This window comes from Callionymus lyra, chromosome 3 (assembly GCF_982586985.1).
Source record: "Callionymus lyra chromosome 3, fCalLyr1.hap1.1, whole genome shotgun sequence".
Lineage (NCBI taxonomy): Eukaryota > Metazoa > Chordata > Actinopteri > Syngnathiformes > Callionymidae > Callionymus > Callionymus lyra.
This window is the reverse complement of record NC_141820.1, coordinates 19397022-19422772: the sequence shown is the minus strand read 5'-3', so window position 1 is coordinate 19422772 and position 25751 is coordinate 19397022. Positions and strand designations below refer to the sequence as shown.

General features: G+C 37.8%; 1 protein-coding gene across 2 annotated transcripts in view; it reads left to right on the top strand.

Moving 5' to 3' along the window:
- The window catches only part of nav3 (neuron navigator 3), a 158731-nt gene that overhangs the window by 47933 nt on the left and 85047 nt on the right, over window positions 1-25751 (top strand). For both annotated transcript variants that reach the window (XM_087786858.1, XM_087786857.1), the window contains exons 2-5: window positions 1564-1681; window positions 5125-5177; window positions 20799-20871; window positions 24943-25111. In XM_087786858.1, coding sequence (XP_087642984.1) covers window positions 1564-1681; window positions 5125-5177; window positions 20799-20871; window positions 24943-25111 — 413 coding nt within the window. The remainder of the gene's footprint in view (window positions 1-1563; window positions 1682-5124; window positions 5178-20798; window positions 20872-24942; window positions 25112-25751) is intronic.

Here is a 25751-nt window from a genome sequence, read left to right as displayed (position 1 = left end):
AAAGAGATTATCCACCAGGCTGCTGAGCTGGAGAGAAAACCAGGCCGTGAATTTAGAGTATAACTTTGTATTTTTTTCTCCATGTACTATTATAAGTGGAATTCGCACCTTCTGCTTTAATGGATGGAGATTAGGTTCAAGCTATTGAATCGAGGCAAAAGGAAATCGTAACATTGAAGAGAATAACTTGAGAATGACTTTGTGATTGTAGTTATTCAATGTCATTCTAAAAATGAAAGAGATTAATATAATATTCATGTTTCATCATACATTTCAAACAATATACAATATTTTTATTCAAATCTTAGGGACAAAAATATTGAATTTCATTGAAAAGGGAATTAATAAAAAACTAAATTTAACTAAGGGGAAAAAGTTAAATCTATTCCAAAACTTTTAACCAAGAGTGTCATAAAATTATAAAATGTTAAAAAAAATTGAAATGTATTTATATTTACAGCAGAGATGATTCAGTCTAATTTCAGTGTTTCACTTATAACTTATAAAGACCATGCAAGTACAGGGCAGGCCACTTGTGGCCCCTGAACGTCACATGTTATTAAAGCACCTAGAGCAGAGGGATCCAAACGTTTTAGGAAGAGGGCCACATTTGATGACGTGAAAACGAGCTGGGGCCAAACAGTGGCATCATACCCAGAGTTATGCCATTTATAAGCGTATAAAGTGTCTCTACCTTTATCCAGTTCGACCAAAAATGCCTCTGAATAAGGCTTTTCAATTGAATTGTGATCTTGTTTTGTATTCAAAAGGTTTTGAATCTTCAAAAAATGTGTATTTCACTTTCTCTCGGTGAAAAAATGTAGTTCAATCTGCTCAAGGGCCCCCGGCCCCGTCTTTGGACCGAGAGGATGGTTGAGCAGAATATTTATGTCCGTTGGGTGTTTGTATTTCTCTGGCAGGATGGGTTAGAAAGGACAAGATTGAAAGGAAACAGAGTTCATTTGTTGAACTACTTGTGCAGCTGAAAGAGTTTTTGCACTTCAGTTTGCATTTTGAGCTGTGATTTCTTTTTACTTTAACTCCTCTACATTTATATCAGGGTTGGTTTGTGACACACAACCTGACAACTCGAGGCTGAGAAGGCAAACTTGTTCTGTTCTTCAACAAGATTGTAGTTTGTAAACTAGGGACAGCTAGAGTTTTCAAACCTTCACAAAGGGAGCTCACATCAAACATTTTGGTTGATCCTTGTTTTATAAGTGAAAGTTCACCCAAAATTCACATTCACATTTTTCTACTCTCCCTTATGTCAACTAAGGGTTGGGATTTTTTTCAGAGTAATCTGTTCCTTTTTAGAGTTAAAAACAAAAATGTATGTTCATTTTAATGTAGTGGCTGGAGCTCAATGTCTTCATCTGCGTCCCTTTAATTGTTTTGACCCTTTAATATATTTCATTATAAGCGAACATTGTGATTTCATTGAGACATACGTTTGATTATTCTGGGCTGTGCAGTGGATGTCCTGGTACTTTGACACACAGACCTTTGCCTCTCCTCTTTTATCACACCGGTCTGACCGCATGTTTTCTCTTGTCATCCCAGATTTACACAGATTGGGCAAACCATTACCTGGCCAAGTCCGGCTGTCCTCGCCTCATCAAGGATCTCAGCCAGGACGTCACAGATGGAGTCCTGTTGGCACAAATAATCCAGATCATCGGTAGGTGTCTCTTCTGTCCCAGAAATGATGTTTGTAACTAAACCTTTGTCACTAAATAGAGTGAGAAAAAAATCCTAATTTTCTTCTTCTGTGTCATTTAATATTTGCTATAAAAGCATCTCTACATCAAACCATTGATCATCCTTCCATCAGCAAACCTTTCCTCTTCATGTCCCTATTCTCCCCCCCATGTGAACCATGTCTTTCCCTTCTTCTTTTACCTACTTTTTATAACACATCTATAGTCCAATATACATCCCTACCTTTGTCTCTGAACTTCCCCACATGTCCCTCATTATATCTATTTCTTGTCATTTCTATTAAATCCAAATTAAATCCTGAGAATCAGTGACTTCTAACTGGGTCATTCCAAGAAACTGATCGCCATATCAACCATTTTTAATAAACACAAGATATTCTGAAGAAGACAACACACTCATATTTGACATGTAGGAATATTCTTCTGTAATAATGGATGCAGATAAGAAAAGGTGGTATTTGCTCATTCTTTTTGTTTTGACACAAAAAAACTTTAACAATCAAGAACAATACACAGTTAACACATATATATTTTAATAAGCCAAACACAGGAGTCCCAGAAAATTGGGGAAAAGCAAATAAAAATGTCTTAAGATGTTTCTTGAAGGAGTCAGTAGATCATCAAACACAGAGAGAGGAATATTGTTCCAAAGCTTAGGAGCAACAGTCTGGAAGGATTTCTCTCCTCTGGCCCTGAAGTGTGTTCAGGAACCATCAGTAGATTCTGATCCACAGACCTCAGAGCCCGAGCTGGGGTGTAAGGCTGGATCAGATCAGTGATGTAAGGAGGAGTCTGACCATGAATAGATCTGAAAGTAAGAACCAGAATTTTAAAGTTGATCCTGAAAGAAACTGGCAGCCAGTGAAGAGTTTTAAGGATCGGAGAAATGTGAGTTCTTCTACTAGAGCGGGTCAGAATTCTCGCTGCAGAGTTTTGTATTGACTTCAGGAGAGACGGCTTCTGCTTATTTGCTAACAGTCTGAACGAGAAGACATGAACGCATGGATTATAAGATCCATATCGTGTTGTGACATGATTTTCCTGAGTTAAGAGATTTTTTCTCAGTTGAAGGAAACTTTTTCAATCTCTGTACTTCCAGCCGTGATAAGGATTACAAGGATACGTCATGTGACTAAAGATCTGCTCTCTGTTAATAGTTAAATTGCCTTTTTTTATTCATGTTTAAGAGCTAATTTACTAAATTTGCACAAATGTAGCAAAGCAAACTCCTAGTTGGTGGAACCCTTCACTGACTATTCTGGTCAGGCCAAAAAACATGCTCGTTCCGCAGATTTGCCACAAATGCACAGCAGAGTCCCACATGTGCAGCTTTTCTCACCTAATTGAATCCTATCAGTGTCCACTTTTTAAATATATATACATTAAATAACATCAATCGTACCAATAAAAGCTTTGTTATGTTTGAAGCTTGAACACACACGTGTGACTGTGAGGTCTTTGTTGTGGTGCGTTTGAGGGAAGCTGGGCTTGATATTTGGGCCAAATCTCAGCAGTAGAGCTTGTGTTCTGGGTGCTGGGTGAGCTGCTGGAGCTATACGACGCTAGCACCTGGTTGTGCTCGAGCGTCTCCCGTTTTTCCCTCTGTACACTCGCACCGGGTGAAACCCAGTTAGACTGAAGAAACATTTGTGTTAAGTTTATGTCTGTTCTTACTTAGCTCCAGGTCTTAACATCCACATCAGTGGCTTCTCTTCTCTTTTCCTCTCGTTATACACCATTTATTAATGTAAAAACAGCAAGATGCTGAGATTTAAAACACTGAGCCACGTTTATTTTTATATTTGAAAGAGGTTCACCGCGTAAGAAAATAAAAAAACAAAAAAACAATGTCAGTCTCCATTTTAATTGAAGGGGAATTTTGAGGGAAAAGTACGTTATTTAGTATTTACCACTTTCTCAGAACACACTCCCAGAAGCAAAACATAGTACTGATACTGAGACCAAAACCTTCTTTAAATATTCAATTTGCTCTACAGCTCTGTGTAGGTTGTGCTTCTTTTCTTTTTTTATATTGTGCAACACAGCCTCGGAGACCATCATTTCTTATGATTAAACCTGGGAGGTAGATTCAAACAGTGCTTCTGTTCTTCTAGACCAGGGGTCTGCAACCCAGGGCTCCAGAGCCACATGTTGACCCCCCCTCCCACCAACCATTAATGTTGTTCTTTAGTAAGACGGATTAATGTGGTTCTTTCAGTTTCATAAATGTTGAGATGTTGGTGATTTACAAAGTGTAATTTAAGTTTTTTGCTGATTATTTAAGAGCACACAAGTTTCTTCACTCCGCTTTTAAATAAAATCATATTTTGCTGACTTTGAAATCACATTTAAGCTCTATTTTAGGCGCCCATTTTTTTTGTTTGTCTAAATAATACATTTAAAAAAAAGATTCTATCGGACCTGTAATAAGGTTGTGTAGCCACTTCTTAATTCTTATGTCAATATTTGAAACATGTCAGGTTGGTATCGCCCCGATCAAAGATACTACACAGTATTATTATCATTTTATTCCTAATGACATTATACACAAACCTCGGCTCTACATTTAGTCCAACTATAGATATAAAAGTTTATGTTATTAAAGCTTGTTGTTGTGTGTTAAACATCATTCAGAGCCTTATTGTCCTTCACTTATCTTGATCTTTAAAGTATATACTTTTTTGAGTTTTGTTTAAATCGTTAAAGCGCCTTGTGACCCTGGTCTGGAAAAGCGCTATATAAATAAATATTACTTACTTACTTACTTAAGTACAAATTTATTATGAGAAAGAATCTGTAAAATAACTGTAGTCTAACAAAAAGGAAACATGAATTGATCAGCTTGTGAAAACTTCTTGTAAACTATATATTCCATATAAATATGTCAGAATATATATTTACATTATACTTTTATTATAATTATTATTATAATATTAAATAAATATTACTTATACTGATATTCTTACGTTTTTCTCCAATCATTTATTGATTAAATTAACATTAGCATTATTTGAGTCTCTCAAAAAACATCACCTTTCATTCACAATTACATGAACCCCAACACATGTGCACACACACACACACACACACACTCGCACACTCACATGCACAGTCTCTCTCCCTCTCTGTGTTGGATTGTAACTTCACCCTCCCCACTCACCCTCGCAGACAATGAGGCCAAGTTGGCCTGTCAGTAATTCTTTGGCGGCAGCTGACGAATTAGGCAGCTCTGCTTCCCAGACCTCTCCTGCATCTCTCTTACACACACACTCACACACACACACACACACACTCACACACACACTCAATCACATCCGTTCTGGATTTTCTTGTACCTCAACTCAGGAGTCGCTGGACATGGATATGGAACAGAAGTAATAATCTCATTTCCTCTCTCACACAGCCAATGAGAAGGTGGAGGATATAAATGGCAGCCCGCGGAGCCAAACACAAATGGTGAGTACAGCTTTTGAAATCTCTTGTGCGGGAAGATGGATGAGGAGCAGGTTAGTAAGGGGATGATAAAGATATTAAGACATTCTTGTTTCAAGCTTAATAGTTTTCTTTACCCCAATCATCCAAAACTTTATTGTCGGACAAAAACTCTAAGACCAGATGGATAAAATATGAATAAAAAACATTATTATTAAAATCATTTTAACACATGTAACTACCAAAAAAAAGTAAATTAATGTGAAGAAAAGATCTAATAAATTTAAAAAAAACATTAGATATTCAGACAAAAACAACATTTGTGAAAAATAGGAGAATCAAAAAGTGACAGGAAGAAAAGTCCAACATATAAAGGAAGTGAATTGGAATTAAAGTAATGCAACTAAATGGAAGAAGATGGAAAACGAAACCTTTCAAATGTGGTTAAAGTGTTTGTTTTATTCATGAAATTATGTTTTTTACGAGTTCAAACTACATATTATCCTTTTCGATCGTAAAAACATTTTAACAACCTTTTTTTTGGGGGCGATTTGTGACATGACTAACTCTGAGCTCAGTTAGTGAACTGACTAAACAACTGCTCATTGTCGACACTTGAGAAAATGACTCCTCACTTAAAGTCCTGATGAATCAGTGCTTTGACCGTGTTCGGCGGCTCACTTCCTGCCCGGCTATAAAACAGGGACTAAAGCTGCACTTTCTTATTCAAAACGTTGGAGCCGAACTTCGTTTGATTCCTCGCTGTGAAGTGAATCGTTGGTCGTCAGACGTTACGGGTCGTTGACTGAAGGCTCTCGGATCACGGTCGGTCATGAGTTGCTAGTAAAAGTAAAACCACTGGATTATGAAGTAATTTGATGTTGAAATCTCTTCAGCAAAAGCATGAAAAGGGCTCTTTCAGCCTCCGGAATATTAGATTGATTATGTGCGGCTGCAGTCTTAAGGCGTATGATGTGTTATTGCCCTGTTTATTACCTCTGCCAAGGAGGTTGTGAGGTTGTCAGTTCTTGCCTGTCTGAGTTATAGTTAATCATGAAATAATGTTGATAAGCGTCAAAGAACAGTTGATGAAAAATCGGCTCTCTAGCTCTAGATCGAGGGAAGTGGTGAAGGATTAATAGTTGTATCTTAAAGAAATGTAACTTATAATAAGACTTTATAATACACAGTAAATCATGTTGACAGTGTAACTAAGACACTACTTACACAAAAGTGTAACTACAATTCAAAAAAATATACTTGAGTTTGTGAGTTCATATGAATGTTGTTCCTCTGGAGATTGTATGACCGACTGTCTGTTTTTTTTAGTTAAAAGTTCATTAGTACATTTTAGGATTAAGAAAAAAACATTTTTATTTGTAGAGGGGTTCAAAATGACCATCTGGATTCACAAATATTTTAAAGGATCTGTCACTCTCTCTTGCGGAAAGAGCATAATAATCTCCCAAAGATTTAAGTGTCTCCTGATATACATTTAATCTCATTGCTGTAAAAACAAACAAAATTTCAAATGCTAAAAAAAGATCTTAAATGAAGGGATAAAAACAAGATAACAAAATAGCTATAATTGACTGTCAGATATCTGTAGTCTCTCAGAGCTGCAGTTGAATTATAAACAATATATATATATATATATATATATATATATATATATATATATATGTATGTGTATATGTATGTGTATATATATTTCATGTGGACTTTGCTTGTCCTCCTTGCACTTGTATGTGTCTGCGTGCTCTGGTTTCCTCCCACAGTCCATACTGAGCAAACTCTGGACACCTTGAGTAGAAAGTGATTCATTTTTTTGTACAGAATAAATATGAGAAAATCTGTCGTACAACACATGAGTCTCTTCTGGCATCTGAATCCATTTCCAACACTAGTTTCTCAGCCTCACACACTTTAATGAATGTTGTCACACAAAGTGTGGTTTGAAGCAGTCCAGAGCAGAACTTCTGGTCAAGATTATTCAGCTGCATCCCGAAAGCAGCAAGAATTGTGTGTGTGTGTGTGTGTGTATGTGTGTGTGTGTGCGTGCGTGTGTGTGTGTTGCCTCAGTCACTTACTAAGCCCATTGATCCACCACCTGCTCTCACCACTGTGAGCCCAGCACGCTTGGGAAAATTAACTTTAAGGAAACACAGTTGCCTTTAGGAAGGAACTGACACACACACACACACACACACACACACACACACACATACTGGAACTCAAATCTCAACTATTAAAAAACATTAAACTATATAATGATTTATTAAGTCATGCTTGAATATCCAATTTTACAAAATAATCTGTCACAAATGATCTAAAGCTTAATGGCATTATATATGGATATCATGTTAGTCACAGCTGCCATTGTTGCGACTTCTCCCTCCGTGGACTCGACTCCGGACGTGAGACTGCAGTCTGAAGTTGCGAGTCGGTTTCTTGGGCTGCCCTGGTCTGTGAGTGAAGACGACGGAACAGCTGGTCTGGAAGTTCAGCATCTGCCGGGGCGTCTGTGCTCATCGGGCAAAGATGATAGGGAGGATTGTTGTTCTCAGCGAGGCAGACGTAAACACAGAAGTCAGGACGTCAGAGAAGACTAACGTATACATAACAAATGTTTTCATGCTTTTGCTTAACGTAAGGATGTGATCAGGAAACGAATGATTTAAGTGAGTCTTAAATAGATGTTGGACTCTATTGTATGCATTAGTATGTGTCTGTTTGTACAAAACTCTCTTTTCATTGAAATATTTACATTAGAAAAAACGCACAAAACACTTTTTTCATGGAGATAAAAATCTTGTTTACCATAACCACACCCACTCTGCTGTGATTGGATTAAACATCGAGGTTAGTCAGCACTGCGCCATCAATCCTGAAACTCCTCACCTCCGAGGGACTTGTTGTATAAACAAAGCGAGGTGTGATTACAGCTTTCTGGAGGAGTGAAGCCCATTATTAAGTCATAATGGAATCCGCTCTCGTAACCTCTCGTTTGCTGGGATTTCAGACGGGGGAGAACTTTATAAAGTAATAAGTTCAAAACCTTGGTCAGGATGAGAGACCTACTGCATCTTGGAGAGGAAGACTTCAACATTTGAAACATGTGAGTCAGTCAGGAGAGTTGGGTTTTACATGAGTCGCCATTTAACTTGACCTGAAGATGAGATCGCAGGGGCTACCGTCCAGGCAAGACACCTACATTTGAGTCTTCCACATCTTCTGAGGTGAAATACATCATCTCTCCAGTGTCTCGTGGGACACCATCCCATAATTAGTCTTAATTATAAAAATAAAAGATACACAAGCGATAATCAGCCCTGCTGGTGGAAACTAAATGTTGCATCAAAACTCAAAGACAACAGAATGTAACTGAATCTGTTCAATAATACATTTTAATTAAAAAAAAAAAAAGAAAAAAAGTTGCATCCTTTTCTCAGCAATTATGTGAAATTAAAAATAGATTAATTCGATCAATTATTTACAGATCATGATGAATGAATCTCTCAACATTTTTGAATGTCTTCACAGCTCTAGTCATTCATTTTGAGCCATCGTTTAAATGTTTCTTTGAGTTTTTGACGTCGATCAACAAGATTAGATAACAGCTGCAGATCAGGTGACCTCTGCTTCAAGTGCCGGTCGTATTGTTACTTGAATCTTTGCCTCTCGTTCCTCCTGCCCTCAGATTCGTTCATTACAAATGTGCTCCCAGAGTCGTCGGTGCGTCCGCAGGATGGACTCGTGGGCGAAACGCTCCGCCGGACTGCAAGTGATGCAACCGTGAGAGTGATCTCATCGATTATCTCGCTCAGCATCTGTGTAAATCCTTCTCAGCGTGCACTCACCTCGCTGCGTGTCTGACCGTGCAGCTTCCTCCTCAACCCTCCTGCCCTCTGACTCCGCACTTCCTCGCCGCCTCGGAGTCATTAGGACGTTTCTACGGAGCTTTCCACGAGGGTTGAAGGAACAAACAGTTCCTCTCTGGAGTTTTTCAACAAGATTCTAAGATGGAAGTTTTTATTTGTAATAGAACATTAGAGCCCAAATTTACCATGGCATCATCTAGGAATTTAATTATTTTTCTTTAAAAAGAAAAATGGAGCTTGTTAGTAAAGTTTTTTTTCAGTGTGCTTCATGACCATTACGTTTGCACGAGGGTTACATCAGCGTTAACTCTGGGAGAGCAACCTCTTACACTACACTTTTAAAATGCATAAGCAACTTTCATCTAAATATCATGGGTTCTACTCAAAGCTGTTTTTTAAGCTGCTTTCTTAGCACAACCTTCATCTGAAAATGTCCGACGGTGTTTAAGGGTTTGGATGCAGACATGATGCTGGAGCGATGACTGTGTTGACCAGTGATGGTCTCACTCACGCTGGACAGGTTCAATGTCACGATCGTGAATGTCTTGACGACAGTTTTAAATCTGTACTCAGAGATTTCTTGTAAGAATCTTTAAGAATCGACTGATGGAGCAACACAGCGGTTACCAAACCGTACCATAGTCTCCATTCAAATACATGTTTTGCTTTAAATAGTACTATCTCACAGATGCACTGTTAAATGATGATGTTTGAGTGTAAGATCTTAGAGAAACAATGTGAGACAATATTGGATTAAGGTATTTTCTTCACTTAGGCTCACCGGATTATAAAGTGCACCTTTAATGAGTGATTTTGAGTGTACAACAAACAAGACACACTCACTCAAACCGGTGGCAGTAATATCACTCCATAAACGTTCGTCATGATGTGACGTGCGTCGTAAATCCCACGGCGTGTCGACTCAGTCAGCGCAGAGTCATGAAAGTGTTTGTAAACAAGTCACCCACCAGATAATGTTCATATTTAAGGCGCTCAGGATTATAAGGCGCACTGTCGTTTTTTGAGAAAATTAAAAGATTTTAAGTACGGTACATATATACACCATATTTAGTTAGCTTAGCTAAAAGTACTACATTATTCCTTTCTTTTTCTACTTCCTCTTCTTCTTTATCTTTTTGATTGACCCGTGCAATATGCGTCTCAGATAAACGCTACTATCTAGGTCAACGATGTGTCTTTTTAATCTGTCAATAAGAAACCAGCGAACACTTTTACCTCCAACTCTCAGTCCTGACCAATAGATTACGACCGTCTAAGGTCTCTTAACATAAACAAGCAATCTTCAGTTAGCTTGACTTAAAGTCTCGTGTCAGCGACTCTCTTTATTCCTCTTACAGTCGCGATGAAAACGACCGTTGATGACTGTGCAACGTCCTGAAATGAGCGGGAGCTCTGGTGACCCAGAAACTCAAGACTCTTTTAAGTTTGCTTCCTCTTTTTTTTTTTTGCTTCATTTTGTCATCTCTTGTTAAGTTTTTATTCAACTACCATCAAGCTATTAGCTGTGGAATAAATGTGAGGAGGTCAGTGACAAACGTTGACCCTCATCTAGTAAAACGACAGTTGGGCAGCATGTTTGTGGCTAAAAGGGCTCCACTGAGACTCCTGTTAAAACTTTTACTGACTCGTTTTTCAATGATTGACATCAACAGATGTTCTGTCTAGGAAAGTAGCTCAATCAGCTTCAGTTATATTGAGAATTTATCCCTTTTTTGAACTCATTTAAAGCTTTTTTGTAGTCGTATTTCCAGAAAATATCTAAGTGGATGCACGTTTTTGTACAAACCAAGCAAGAGTAGTTTACATTTACTCCTCAGTAACTTTGGTCTGGACAAAACATTTGATTGACAGCCCATTTTAACAGCCAATATAATGTTTCTGAGATGGAGCAACAGCCAGACATTTTGGATATTTATCATCACCGTGAAGAGGCTTTGAATGTCAGTTGCTTAACCCTGCAAATCGTTTTGGCCGGTCTGCAACCAGACTGACAGCTAAACGGTTTTTGAGAACGCTATCTGTCTTTTTTGTTGATGCATACTTGTGCAAAGTGTGAGTTAAGGTCACTGAGGAGAGCGTGAAACATTCCTGTGAGGTGTGAAGGGAAGGTAAGAGTCAAATTATTTATGCAAAGTGTGACACCTCAGAAGACAGACTCGACTGAAACTTTATATGACACAACTCAATTAAGATATTTTAATGCAGATTTCTGAAAGCTCTTTTTATCATGGCGATAACATTTGAACAGTTATTTCCTTCTCTCCTTCTACATCACAACTTCTATGAAATCCAAAAAAAATAATGATAAACTGATCAACTCGTTTTTAGGACAATCTTTCATTTTTAGTCGATTTAAAAGTCAAAATTGACACTTTTTCGGTTTTATTTTTTGATTAAGCGCTTTGTGACCCTTGTCTAGAAAAGCGCTCTATAAATATAAATTACTTACCTTATTACTTACTTTTTTTGTTGAACTTTGTTGCTTAGACCAAGACTTTTCCAGATGGACTAAGACCGCAAATGAAGAATTAAAAATAAAATTAGTAAATGAATGTTCTTTTTTTCAGCCATGGATTTATTTTATTTTTTATTCATTCATGTTACATCCTTACCTTTCTAGTCCAGTTAAGTCAACTAAATTAGTTTATATTGATATATTATTGTAGTTTTCCTTAAGATAACTTGGAATTTTGTGTCATTTTAGTTATAACAAATACTGTCTTTAGCCAAACTAATATTAAAAATCATTGTTTTAGACTTTAAAACAAATAATGAACAAACATGCCCCAGACATGGATGAGGTTTCATTTATAAACACTCTGATTTCAATGTACACGTTACCACAACCTCATGAGTTGAAAACATAGTCTAGAAAATAAAACTTATGTTTTCCTTTTTTAAATAGAAACTTGTTAAAGATAATGTTGTAAATAAATGTTATGTTATAAAAGACCACATTATGACCCGAGACTGTGGCCGAGATGGAGAGAACCCCAGACGAAAACCAAAGACCATTGAGATAACTACAACACTTCTTCTTTAAAATGCTTTTTCGTCTCGTAAAATCTGCAAAGTTAAAACGTATTTTTTCCACCAAAAGAGTGTTCAGTGATATACTGTACTTACGTGTTATGTGTGAAGCACTACTTTCAGGTTAAAATGCGGATTAAAGATCTTCAAACAGGATCAGACTAACATGAATGGAGAGATTTCAGTGACCACCATATTATGAGTTTTTGTTTATGGTTTCCAGCTCAAATCTCCACTTAACTGAAACAGGCTTTAGACCAGTGACAACCTTGGGGTTGACCAGAAAGAAGAGCATCTTCTTATCTAAACAGCGCATCTGAGAATATGAGCGAACTGAGAGAAATGACAAACTTCTTCTGAGCATAATTGTAAAATGTTGAGTATATAATTAAAGAAACCTAAGGTGGTGCTGCACTGGGATCTGATATGAAATAACATCTAAAGCAGAAGCTTCTTAAGAGTCACAAACCACATCATCTGCTCACAAGTTGGTGCTTCCATGACAGAGAACATCAACACAGACATTGACGCAAATAGTCTTTGTCATCCGTGCAACATCTTCGTTTGACTTGAAGTTCTTTAAGTCTCTCTCTCAAAACGGTCTGTGCAACAGATGCCTCGTGGCCGACGTCCAAGTCACTCAGAGATGTAAACATCTGAAACCAAACCAGCATATATCCTGGAGACGTCCGTGGATCTGTGTTGATTATGCATCTTGTCAGTTCATCTGCTGACTGAGCGGGAACAGTAGTTTTGCACAAATGTCTTTATTTAGAGGAGCATAAGTGTGATGAACATCAGGCTGTGGGCTCGGTATGCTTCTTAAGTCTGGTTACATAAGTCCTGCGGTCGGCGCGGATGGAAAGAAACCATTTCTATACGACGACTGTGTTAGTGAGACATGACAGCAGATTCGTCGTAAACTCCGTCTCGCATGAACTCATGGGTTTAGTTCTGGTTGAGATGAGACAGTCACGTAACAATTAAATATAAATATCGGCCAGTTTTTAAACACGCTCAATGCATTTATTTATATATACATTGATTTGCCATGTAATCCTATATTTTTTACTTTATTTATTAAAGGATAAGAGATGTCAAGCTCAGTTATATATTCAATTCTTAAGAAGCCACAATCTTGCAAATGTCTCCAAGAATATTTAGGTATAACATACATAACAAGCAGGTGTCAGAAACTTTTACAAGCTTCGCTTGCTGGACACAAACAGAACAGAATACTTGTTGGTGTTTCAGCTAAAGGTGATAAATCTTCAAATGACTTGTGGATCCGGATGGTAATTTTGACCACCACAACTAAAATGTAACCAACTTTTACTTGTCTCAAAATAATAATTTACTTAAATATAAAAATCATAAATCTTGGCAAAATTTCAGAACGCTAAAGAACATACACTTAACTACAAATGTTGTGTTTTTTTCCCACTTAAAGCTCTGGATGTTTCTGCACTGTACTTGAAAGTATTAGTAACTTGTAGTAATAAATGTAATTAAAACATTTCATCATCAACTCAACAACGGTATTTGTTGAGCTCAATGACTAACAACATTCTTGGCATTTCATTTTCCACATTATGCCAATTTTAAAGGTCATCTTTTTGAAAATAATTGGAAATAATACTGTACCATGGGCTTAAACCTGTGAAGTGAAATATACAGGAAAACATAAGTAAGTGGGGAAAGATGTCCGTATAACATAAGTGGAGGAAGAAATTCTTAAGGTGAGGTTTTCAAAGGGAAGATCAGGCAGGAACTTAAATTTCAACGCTTGACTTTGGGGACTCTAGCTTGGATTTTTCTTTCCTTGGACAGAAAAATTCGAGGCTCTTGAGGGGGACTCCAAAATGTGCTTAAACGCAACAATATTTACTTTTCATATTTACTGTACCGGTTCTTTAGCTATGAACAAGCATGTCTTGTAAACTTGGTCGGTTTTCAGCAGTGGGTCAGAGACAGTGTTTCAGGGTCTGAGGGTCTTACCAGGGTTACCAGGAAGAACTAGAATCAAATAATAAAAGATTTGATCTGCTTCTTTTTTTTTAAACCCTTTTTTTGGTTATCACGCTCTGAGATTTGGGGGAATTGCAGTAACACTTTTCAGACATGTGGGGTCGCCAGAAAAAACTTTATTGAATGTGCGTATTGTTGCTTTAACAAACATTTATTACATCTTTAAGTCAGTGCAATGGAACTTAAACTGGTTCATTGTACGTATCTTAAATATGTTTCTTCTTTTTTGTGTTCAATGATACAAAGTTTCACCGGTTTACCAGTAGGAATTGGCCGATGTATAAACTGCAGATCTGACTCACGTAAAAATGTATTCTTTTGCCACTCCTTTATTTTATCCTGAATGTGTTTGGTGTTTTTATTTTGGTAAATAATACAGTGATGGTCTCCCTAAACACGAGGACCTAGATTGAAGGGATGCAATTTCTGCGATCTGTGGATCCCTGTGGATTCATGGCGATTGGCTCTGGCTTTTTTAAATTCATGAGTTCTCCAACGTGGAACGACTGCATGATGGAGTTTTAAGAAAACTATTTTCAACGGGGGTGAAGTCCTTCGGTCAGAATGCCTGGCGATCACTATTAGTCAATATGGAGAGGAGCGGTTCCTCAAGTGCCAACGCAAATGCCTGTGCTTTTTACATCGATGAGTGATGAAAGCCGGATCGTGAAAAGGACGTATGCTAACTCCTACTTTTGCATATCAGTCTGATTCATTGTCTGTCAGCGGCTTGTCTTCCTGGGGGACATTGAGAGTGATGGAGCAGGGTGAGGGGGGAGGCAATGGACTGTTTGCGATGAAGAAAAAGAGTTGGGGATTGAGTGGAAGATGACAAGATAAGTGTTTGGCAAGAGAGAGAGAGAGAGGCCCTGAGAAACGTTTTGTTTGTTAACAGACGCAGCGACGTGCCGAAGGTAATAAGCCGCCCACAGCAGGATGATTTAAGCTTGAACTCATCAGCAGCCCCGGAGTTGGACCGTGTCAGCATACTAATGTTTGTGTTTCTAATCAGCTCAACTCACCCGCGCTTATTAATGAAGCATATTCAAAGTGTGGAAAAACTTCTCAGTAATGCGGTCCAGTGTGATTGATGAGCTCGGCTAATTGGTTTCCAAGTGTCAAGAGGGACTAATAGACACACAGACATGTTTCTAGCAGCTTGACTCGGTGAAACATCAATTACAAACTTTTTTTTTCTTTTCTAAATATGTTGATTTCTATTATCAGATGGTCGAAGCAGAATATATTCTGAGTCAGACGTTCTGAACCCCAAATTTAATTTCCAACCACAGGGATTCGATTTGGAATCTATTTTGATGATGGTGTGAAAATAACAAACAATGACAGCATTGAGAACATAATCACAAGTTTAGCAGGCTAAAATGACTGGAAAGAAAAATCCACTGAGTCATCTGATGACTCGTAAAATACTTCTTGTTCTAGGGCTTGAGTCATCAGATTTAAAAAATAAAAATAAAAAAAAAGGGCTAATAACTGGTTTATTTGGTATGTTCTTTCCAGGGGGATGCTCAGCATTTTGGAGTAAAACCCCACAATTATCAGCTGTTCTCTCCGCTGCAAATCACTTATAGCCTGGTTTTCCACTTCTGTCCTGGAGAAGATAACTCGGTGTCCCACAGGAAGTGGTCTGGCCCATTTCTAATAGGCAGTTGCATCATGTGCTTTCATTATCAGTCAGTTGATGATCTAAATACAAAGTTATCCTGCAGATATGCAGAATATGAGCAAAGCCACAGGCCATTAAGCTTTGGTGTTCAAGGAGCTCAATATAATTTTTATGAAGTAACTGGAACACTTCTTTCTTAATTTGTCTATCATAAAGCAACTTTTAGTGTCATTGAATAATGTTTCCAAGGTAGGTTGGTCATATTATCTAATGTCTCTGTTGGTGGTGTGTCATAACAAGGTCCTTACATTTATAAATCAACTGGTATATTTTTACAAGTACCTTTTTAACCTACATTTGTCACTCATTATGTCATGAGCAGATCATCGGCTTGTTCAGCTCAGTATTCTGCAGATGATGGTACCTGGAACTTTCAACGTTCACTTTTCTTCTTTCAAACAAAGTTTTGTTTAACCCAGCAATCGACTGAGTGATGATCTGGTCCAGACTCCAGCCCACTTTCTCAACTGCAGGTATTGGTCTGGTCCATGATGTAGGGGTCCAGACCAACCTTAGTATTATTAGTACCCTTTTAAATAAATTGGGAAAGTCCTGAAAACAAGGAAACACCCTTAAAAAATATTGATAGTTAAAAAAAAATTTGGGGAAAATATATAAAGGTTTAAAGTGTTGACTAAAGCTTGTGTTTTATTTTCACAGTAGTCTGTTCCTTTTTAGAGTCATAGAAAAAAATGTTCATTTTAATGTAGCGACTGGAGCTCAGTTGTCTTCGTCTTAACATCCATCTTGTATTGAAGCCTCGACAAGAGGAATTGTTCCAAGAAAACCTATATAAGTCTGTATATTTTAAGTTTGTTTCAAGCTGAATTTATCAGTGTCAGTGCGCAGGCACAAGATTAAGGCTGCTAGATTATCACCTTCCGCTAAAAAACAGCTTTAAATATAGATTTGTTTTAGTTTTTCCGGAACAATTCCTCTTGTCAAGGCTTTAATGCAGGATAGAAGTTACAAAGGTATGGAGGTATTTGGATGTTTTTAAGTGTATTTTTGGACGTAAATGAAGACGAAGACAACTGAGATCCAGTCGCTACATTAAAATAAACATACTTTTTAACCTATAACTCTAAAAAGAAAAAAATATACTGAAATATTCCCAACCCTTAGTCAACATGAGGGCGAGTAGAAAATGAGTGAAATTTGAATTTTCGGTGAACTATCACTTTAACACAGACACTAAATTCAAATTTGTAATACTTTTTTTTTTTTAAGTTTAGGTAAGACATCTTTTATGAGTCGACGGGCGACATGAGTCAAGTTTTGTCAAAGCCCTGGAGTTCCGGGATTTTCACGGAAATTTGCCGACAGCAGTTGAGGTGCAGGTCGCGCTACAGTTTTTGCGGTTTCATGCTCAGCAAACCTCATGTCTCTCAGCCACGCTGCGAGATTTCCTCCGTTCAGCTGCCTGTGTCATTTGTAACAGGATCGTTTGATTCGCCACGCGGCTCACTGAGCGCTACATTTCTTAATTGAAACTGATTATCGCCAAGCAGCTCCCCTACCATTACTGTTCCGCGCCTTAGCGAGATGGTTTCCTTCCCACAGTCTTAGGAGCACATGTGCACTTTAAATGTGGTTTTCCTTCTATATGCATTGAAGCCGTCCTCATCCTCCCGATATGCTTTCACAGATTGCAGTCAGTTAACAATAGTGCCAGTTTGCAGCGGAAAAATAAATGATGCCGGTTCTGTAAAAAAGATCCAAACCTCCCACAAATTCCAGCAGTTAAACATCAGCAGAAACCCTGTGGAGCTTTAGTGGCGCTCCAGTCGTCGACACCTTCAATCAATATCCCGCCTGTTAACGTCATTTAGGAGTTACGACTCAATCCCTCGGTGTGTCGCATTCTTTTTTACTGGAATGTTCTTTGAAATAGCGAGCCGAGGTGTTTCCAGCACAAAGCAATGTGTTTATGAGTTCACCCCTTTTTTTTTTTATCAACTCATAAACGTTGAAAGACGTGAGGTTGATTTGAACCTGGAGTGTTTGGAAAACGTACATATGTAGGACATACATCTAAAAAGTCCTGCTCTGAGAACTCCCACACGTTGAACCTTTTGTGTCAATCCAATTAAATTTACGAGCGTTCCTGCATCACACATGTCTCCCAAAGTTGTGTGTGGGTCGATCATAAAAAGATACACTAGCAGCAGGAAACATGTGTGTGGAGTGACTGTGTCGGGAGGAGACTTAGGAGAAGGTTGGAAATGTGAGTGAGTTTCTATTCTGTAAGTGTTATATTATAGTGAATCAGTTGAAATCACTGATTTTATTTTCAATTGAATTCACACTTTCTAACAGACCTGGGGAAAAGTTTATTGTCACATTTAAGTTTGGATATTTATAAGGATATTATATTAATGTTTTCCTATTTTTTGCTTTAGTTTCTTTTAGTATTTAACTTTATCACTAACCATATTTACTACCCAATGTTATTCTCCTGCATTTATTTATACCTTCCATTACCATCCATTATTTTTCTACTGGTTATTCCCTAATCCGGGCCACCAGGGGCTGTAGCCCATCCCAGCTATTTAGGGCGATAGGCAGGGACACCAGTATGTCACAGACAGAGATAAACACTCAAACTTAGAGAAAATCTAGACTTTTTCAATCAATCTCTGTGGGAGGAAAACAGAGTTCCTAAAGTAAACCCTTCAAGCTGGAAGCCGACCAGAAAACTCCTGTTTACCCTTGAAATGTCAATCGATATCATTAATAGTTGTTTTTAATTATGATTATTTGGACAAATAGTGGCTGTTATTTTCTGATTTTTTTTATTTATTATTATTTCAAATGATCGTGCCACAACCATTAATTAAAAGAGTGACGGCTACTTCAGAAATATATTTGGGTCCACATGGTTAATTAGAAAGTAATTCATTTAAAAAACAATTTCGACCAATATCAACGTTTCTCAAAATGTCCTTGAAATCGTTGTGTATCTGCTCATAATCTGAGGGTAAGTGAGGCTTTACATTAACGGAGTCGAATGTATGAGACGGATAAAAATGTATTTCATTTCCCAACACTATTTTTGCCTAATGACTATAATCCATCAGCTGCTAGTTAAACAAGTCAATACATGAGGTGACTCCAGCCTCCCTTTCGAACAAATAGTCGTTTATAGAAAGATGATGTTTCCAAATGGCGACAAGAGGTCAAAGCTTATGAATCTTCATTTCCTGGAGGCCAGAGATAAACTACACTCAAGAGAACACCTCTGACCTCTCACTTGAACATAAACCACCTCCTGTTGGCTTTAAAGGCCGAACCCTGTGCTTATGAAGCTGTCAGCCTCTCTAGCATCCTTTCATAACTGCAACCTCATGACCTGACATGGCCCACACAGATCGCAGGGTCGACAACAATTCAATGTCTCTTTCCTGTTATCCATGGAGCATGTGTAGACACAACATGATTAATACACTAGTATATGACGATACATCCACCGTTCATTTTGATCTTAGAATAGCTGCCGATAGTCCAAATCCGGTCTTTCAAGAATCTTCGTCAGGTCCACCAGAAGGACGTCTTATTTTGTTCGTATGTAGTTATTGATACCTTTTGAAGACACACTGGAAGATTAGATTAGATTAGATTAGATAAGATTAGATGCACTTTATTATTTCCGTGAAGATCTACTTTGGGAAATTAATTTTCCAGTTCACAGCAGACCTCATAGAACCAGTGTGGTTTCTTAGGCCCTCTTTTAGGATGCCTCCTTGACTTCTTCTTTGGGAGGCGATACGGGCAAATCAAATGGGAAGGGGAGACCTGGAGGACCTGTCGGAGGAGCCTAGTTTGTTTCCTAGGAACACCTAAACGATATCCCAGAAAAGCTAGAAGGGTTTTCTTGAGAGAGAGATATTGACATGACCTCGGATAACCAATGTCTGGTGTCTAAGGCTGGAAATGTATGTCAGTGTCGCCTAATGGTTGCGAGCGCGGTGCCACCGTGTCGTCGATTGTCGTAAACAATATGTTGTCACACTAACTATGTGTTCTATTTACTGACCAGACTACTTGTTGAATACTTCTATTTTATCATGTTATTTAAACATGTTTAAAGATAAACATGCAACATTGTTCAACAGGTAGTTCTGACCCGACTTCTTAACAACTCGGTGGAAATATAAATTGGAAGAATCATGGCAGAATACATGCAGTGTCAATGTAGCGGTAGTGCATCTGTTGTACATTAAGAAGTACACGCAATCCATTGATTACAGTGCAATATTTCCACAGGCTCAAATGTTTTCCAATAGTGAACTTCCTGAAGTCCATTTATGGCCCTTATGGCCCCTTAACATTTTATCTCCTTAGGTTAGGAAACCTATAAGCTGAAGCTATTGTGGATCATTCTACTAACTACCACTTCTATTTTTGCCAAGAAAATCATTCAAGTAATGGATCTCTATATGTTGAATTCATGTATTTCCAAACCTTCAATGGTTTCCTGTTATATAATTGTATTTTTGATTTGAAATAAGTAATACAAGTTTCATAGTTTTTTGTAATCTTGAAAATGTTTAGATATGAAAAGTTTTATGGGATGACATTTTAATGTATGACACCTGTCAAGTGTTGCTGCCATGTATAAATGTACAGAGGAAAGACTCAATTACTCGGGTTTCTTCTATTGGGTCATTTGTGTACGGACGAACGTGCGGCGCTCACGTGCTGCCGACTTGTTATTACTGAACGGGTGTGATAAATATGCGATGGCCAACATCGCCAGGACTGCGTGGGTGGTTATACACTGTGGTCAGTGTATCGCGCAGCCGGCTTTAGAGGTCGAGCGGGTGTCCGGTAATGACCACACAATCACATCCTTTATTCCTAACAGTAATGGTCTGCTCCTCAGAGCCCCGCGGCCTGAGAGATTGAATTTTTTAAGTCTCGTCACATTCCTGCTGTGTCTGTCTTTTGTCTCAGCTCTCTGCCATGTGCTCATCTTCTTTAATTTATCTCTTGCAGATTGAGAATGTGGACGCTTGTCTCAATTTTTTGGATGCCAGAGGAGTGAATGTACAAGGGCTATCAGCGGAGGGTAAGATACATCATTTCATTTGCTTTCTCTGATGAGTCTGGGGTACCAGAACATGACTTTAAAATGTGAATATCTGAATACTTATCGTCAATATAGATTTTCCCAGAGTGAAGATGCCTTTTTAGGTCTGTCGTTGGGAAATAAAGGCAACAATTTGATTTAAACATCATGGCGATGGGATCTGGCTTCTTGACAGGCAGATGTTTCACACTGATGATGGAAGCCAAACGTGTTCTTGGATTTTTAATTGTCTGATAATGTGTGTGATTAAGGGAAACCTTGAGGGAATCAGTGTTTTTACTTCACCCCTTTCCCCGCGGATGGTGCAGCATATGGTTGGTTTTATTATGAGTAACTAAATCATTTCAAGGATTCAGTGAAAATGGTGACTCAGGCTCAAAGCTTCGCCTCCTTGTAACAGGAATCGAGCTGAAGTAAGATGAAATAATACAGATAAGGAACCAACGATTTCACCATCATGACACCCCACTCAATAATCACCTCTTAATAGTCCCTTTCATCACCTTTATTCAGGCCAAAATACACCTTTTCTTGATTATCTGGTGTTAAGATTTCAATATCCCTGCTAATAACTGGGAAGAGTTTAGCATTGAACATTAATCAACCAGATGTTTTCCAGACCTCAGACCCCCTGTTGATTCTGTAACGAGGTTAACGTAACCTTGACCTCTGCAACAGTAGGATTCTGTGAGCGCCTGACATACTGACCAAGAGCCCCGAGTACACAGCAACCCCCCATGTCATGCACTAAAAACAGTCTTGACTCACCACGCCTGGCATTTAAAGAGGATTCTGAAGATAAAAGGGGGTTACCCAGCCCACCCGTGCTACTGCCGGAGTTTTGTTTCATCAGTTTGACCTCCTTTCTTTCCTTCTTCAGTTATCATTGTTCGGTTGTTAGTTTAAAACCCTGGTGTTTCACCTGGTAGGACTTCAAATAAAACTGAAGATAATATTTATTTTTATTTGGTTACAAGTTATCTCACCTAACAATAATTTTCAGACTTTCGTCTCATTCACTGTCAGCGAACTCAACCCGTGTTGACATACTGTACATCACTGGAAAAGTGTCATTATTGTCCGACTCTTGAATCATGTGTGGTCCTACTGCGAAAGTGCTACCGTAAAGACAGTTGTATGAGCGCAAAGCCACGATTCTCTGCTTATTACGAGTGTTTCAAATGTTCATGTCAAGTCGCGTTGGCACTAACAGGCCGGTCAACAAATGGTTGAAGCCAGAGATGAGTATTTTCAAGATCAAGCCATCCTTCTTACTGACAAACGTCTTTGCCAAGAGGCTCGAGAAAGCCTCCTCCGAAGTTTCATCAGCCATGTTTAGATGAATCTGCACCGTCAACTCTCCACTAAAACAAAACTACTGCCGTGCTGCCTGCAGCCGCTCTGATGAATCATCTCCAACTTTCTCCACGAGCTGTGAACGAGCGGCTGATTGAAAAATCGAATCAAAACTCCTGTGTCAGCTTCGGCTTTTCTCCCCGAGTCTCGGCGCGTCTGCTCGCAGTTTGATTTAAAAAGTCCATTTCACAAATGGCTGCGTTAACTAGTGGGCAGCGATCAATCCTTCCTGCTGGCTCGGCTTTGTTTTTTTGTGTTGTTCAGTTTTGTCAAAGTTGTTCTTTTCGATGAACAATTCATGAATATCATAATAGGAGGGAAAAAATTGGGTACAAACATGAGTTCATTAATGTTTGAAATATGCTTCAATCATAGTGAGGTTTATGACTAAACATTAGACAGAAGTTTGGATAAACTCTTGCCTTCGATCAAAAACCTGCTTTTTACGACATGTACTTTTTTGGTGAAAATGTCCATGATGTACTTGTCATCTTATTTACCGAAAATATATCATGAATATTGTTTAATTAATTAATTATATGTATTTTGTTGTCTTTTAATGAATATTTTAATCATTATATATTTATTATTTACATGTCATTTTATGTTGTCACCACATAAGGAATTTCAGGGCAACACTGGCAATAAAAGTTTTCTTATCTTTTTTCCCAGTTTTATATTTCTGAAGTGATATTTTTTAAAACTCCAACCTTTAATTTGTACGCATTTATTTATAGTTGAAAACAACTGAAAGTAAATAATATTCAGACAGATCACTATCTTATTACATTTTATATTTATAATTATTTATAACTTTTTCAACGCAACCCAATATATTCTCGATAAAAGTGGTTGCAACTATTTACATTTTAAATTGTCATTTTATTTTTATCATTATTTCTCATATTTATCTATTATTATTTCTGTTTATATCTATATCTATATCTACTGTATATCTATGTCTCTGTCTCTGTCTATATCTATATCTATATCTATATCTACTGTATATCTCTGTCTCTGTCTCTGTCTCTGTCTCAGTCTCTGTCTCTGTCTATATCTACAGTATATCTATATCTACTGTATATCTCTGTCTCTGTCTCTGTCTTTATCTCTATCTCTATCTCTATGTCAAAGTTAATGTATACGTCTACGTCTACGTCTCTATCTCTACTTTTACTTTTACCTATATCTATATCTATATCTACATCTACATCTACATCTACATCTACATCTACATCTATATCTATATCTACATCTACATCTGCATCTACATCTACATCTACTGTATATCCATGTCTAGGTCTCTGTCTCAATCTCTGTCTATATCTATATCTACATCTACATCTACATCTACATCTACATCTACATCTATATCTATATCTATATCTATATCTACATCTACATCTACATCTACTGTATATCCATGTCTAGGTCTCTGTCTCAATCTCTGTCTATATCTATATCTACATCTACATCTACATCTACATCTATATCTATATCTATATCTATATCTATATCTATATCTACATCTACATCTACTGTATATCCATGTCTAGGTCTCTGTCTCTGTCTATATCTACATCTACATCTACATCTATATCTATATCTATATCTATATATATATCTATATCTACATCTACATCTACATCTACTCTATATCCATGTCTAGGTCTCTGTCTCAATCTCTGTCTATATCTACATCTACATCTACATCTACATCTATATCTATATCTATATCTATATATATATCTATATCTACATCTACATCTACATCTACTGTATATCCATGTCTAGGTCTCTGTCTCAATCTCTGTCTATATCTATATCTACATCTACATCTACATCTATGTCTATATTATTTATTATCCATACAAGAAGTAGGTGCAAAATGTCCTGTGGTACTTTCACAGCTAAGTAAATTTGGACATAGCAGTAATTAATGATATAAAAATATCATAAAAAATGATGAATAAACTTCATTTTCTTTTACCAACAAGAAACATCCTGGAAGCTCTTGCTGCTTTATAATCTATTATCAATGATGAATCGATGTGAAAGTTTTCACCTTCCAGTAGTTCTAAAGTTGAATGTTTTTCTACAATTTCACGTCGAAGATGAACCCACTTGTAGAATTCAACTTCCACATGTCTAGGGAAGCGAACTGGTGCGTCAGAGACTTGACATTTCCAAGGCTCATTGATTCCTCCTCCCATGTAATACAAAACCTTGTGATTCTTATTTTTGCCCCTATTTTTAAGGTCAGTCCCATAATTCTCTTTTAAGAATTTCTTTTAGATTTTGAAATATTTTCTACAATGACGTCAATTCATAAAGCTAAGCAATGCTGCTCTTTGTTCAGCTTTTGTAAATCAAATCCATAAATCAACTTATAATTCCAAATATGCCCAAAAAACATGAGCACTTTAATATGTCATGTCACCTCCAGTGTTTTAGAAATGGTTTCATAATCCATTTCTTTTAATGAAAGGTAGTAAATGCAGCTTGTTGTTTGCTCCCAAATGTCCTTGATTTCTATTTTTTCAATAGACCCTTTGACATCATTGAGAAGAGCCTGTGAGCCCGTCTGTCTGCAGGGTTTACAACTTTAGTGGCTTAAATAACCGTGTGCGCTCGCTTGATCCACGCATGACTGAAGTTAACATGCCTCTCCTTCTTCACATGTGCTCCCTGCAGAGATCAGGAATGGCAACCTGAAGAGCATCCTGGGTCTCTTCTTCATCCTCTCGCGCTACAAGCAGCAGCAGCAGCAGCAGCAGCAGTACTATCAGTCGCTGGTGGAGCTCAGCCAGCAGACCAGCAGCACCACGCCGCCCGCCAGCAAGACGCAAGACATGCAGTCCAGGTGAGGGGTTCGACTCAACAGTTTCATCCCTTTCTGGTGCTTAATAACTTTGACTTTATGATAGATACGACCATGTTGTGTCTGAAATCATCATTTACTACTTTGGGAAAATATAATTGAATAATTGTTTATTTATTGTTCCAACACACAGTACTCAACGAATGTCTCACATGATCTCATGATCCTCCCATAACTCCCACCATCCTCCTCATATTTGTTACTGCTTATAAGTGCATTTGAACTGGTTTGTTTCTAGCTCCCCCTGTGTCAGAACAGTGTAACTGCAACGTGGTTAAAAGTCCTCTTTAGATGTATATAAAAAAAATGGGGGTTATTTTAAAGCTTGAACCAGACAATCCAAAGTGAAATGTTCTCTGTCAAAGTAGGAGTCTGTAGGAATCTATCCGTGAAGAAACTGCTGAGTAGGATCAAAAACAGACACTGGGATCCCTCCCTGGCTTAGGGCCAACTTTGGATTTCTCAAACGACTTCCTCAGAGATCCAGCATCAGATATCGGTTTTGCTGTTAAAGGAATTAGCTTCCCAGTTGTCTGTGCACGTCCCCAGATTTGCCATGAATGATCTCTTACAAATGCTAATACAATTCTGGATTTAGAATAGAATGAATCAATGGAGTTTT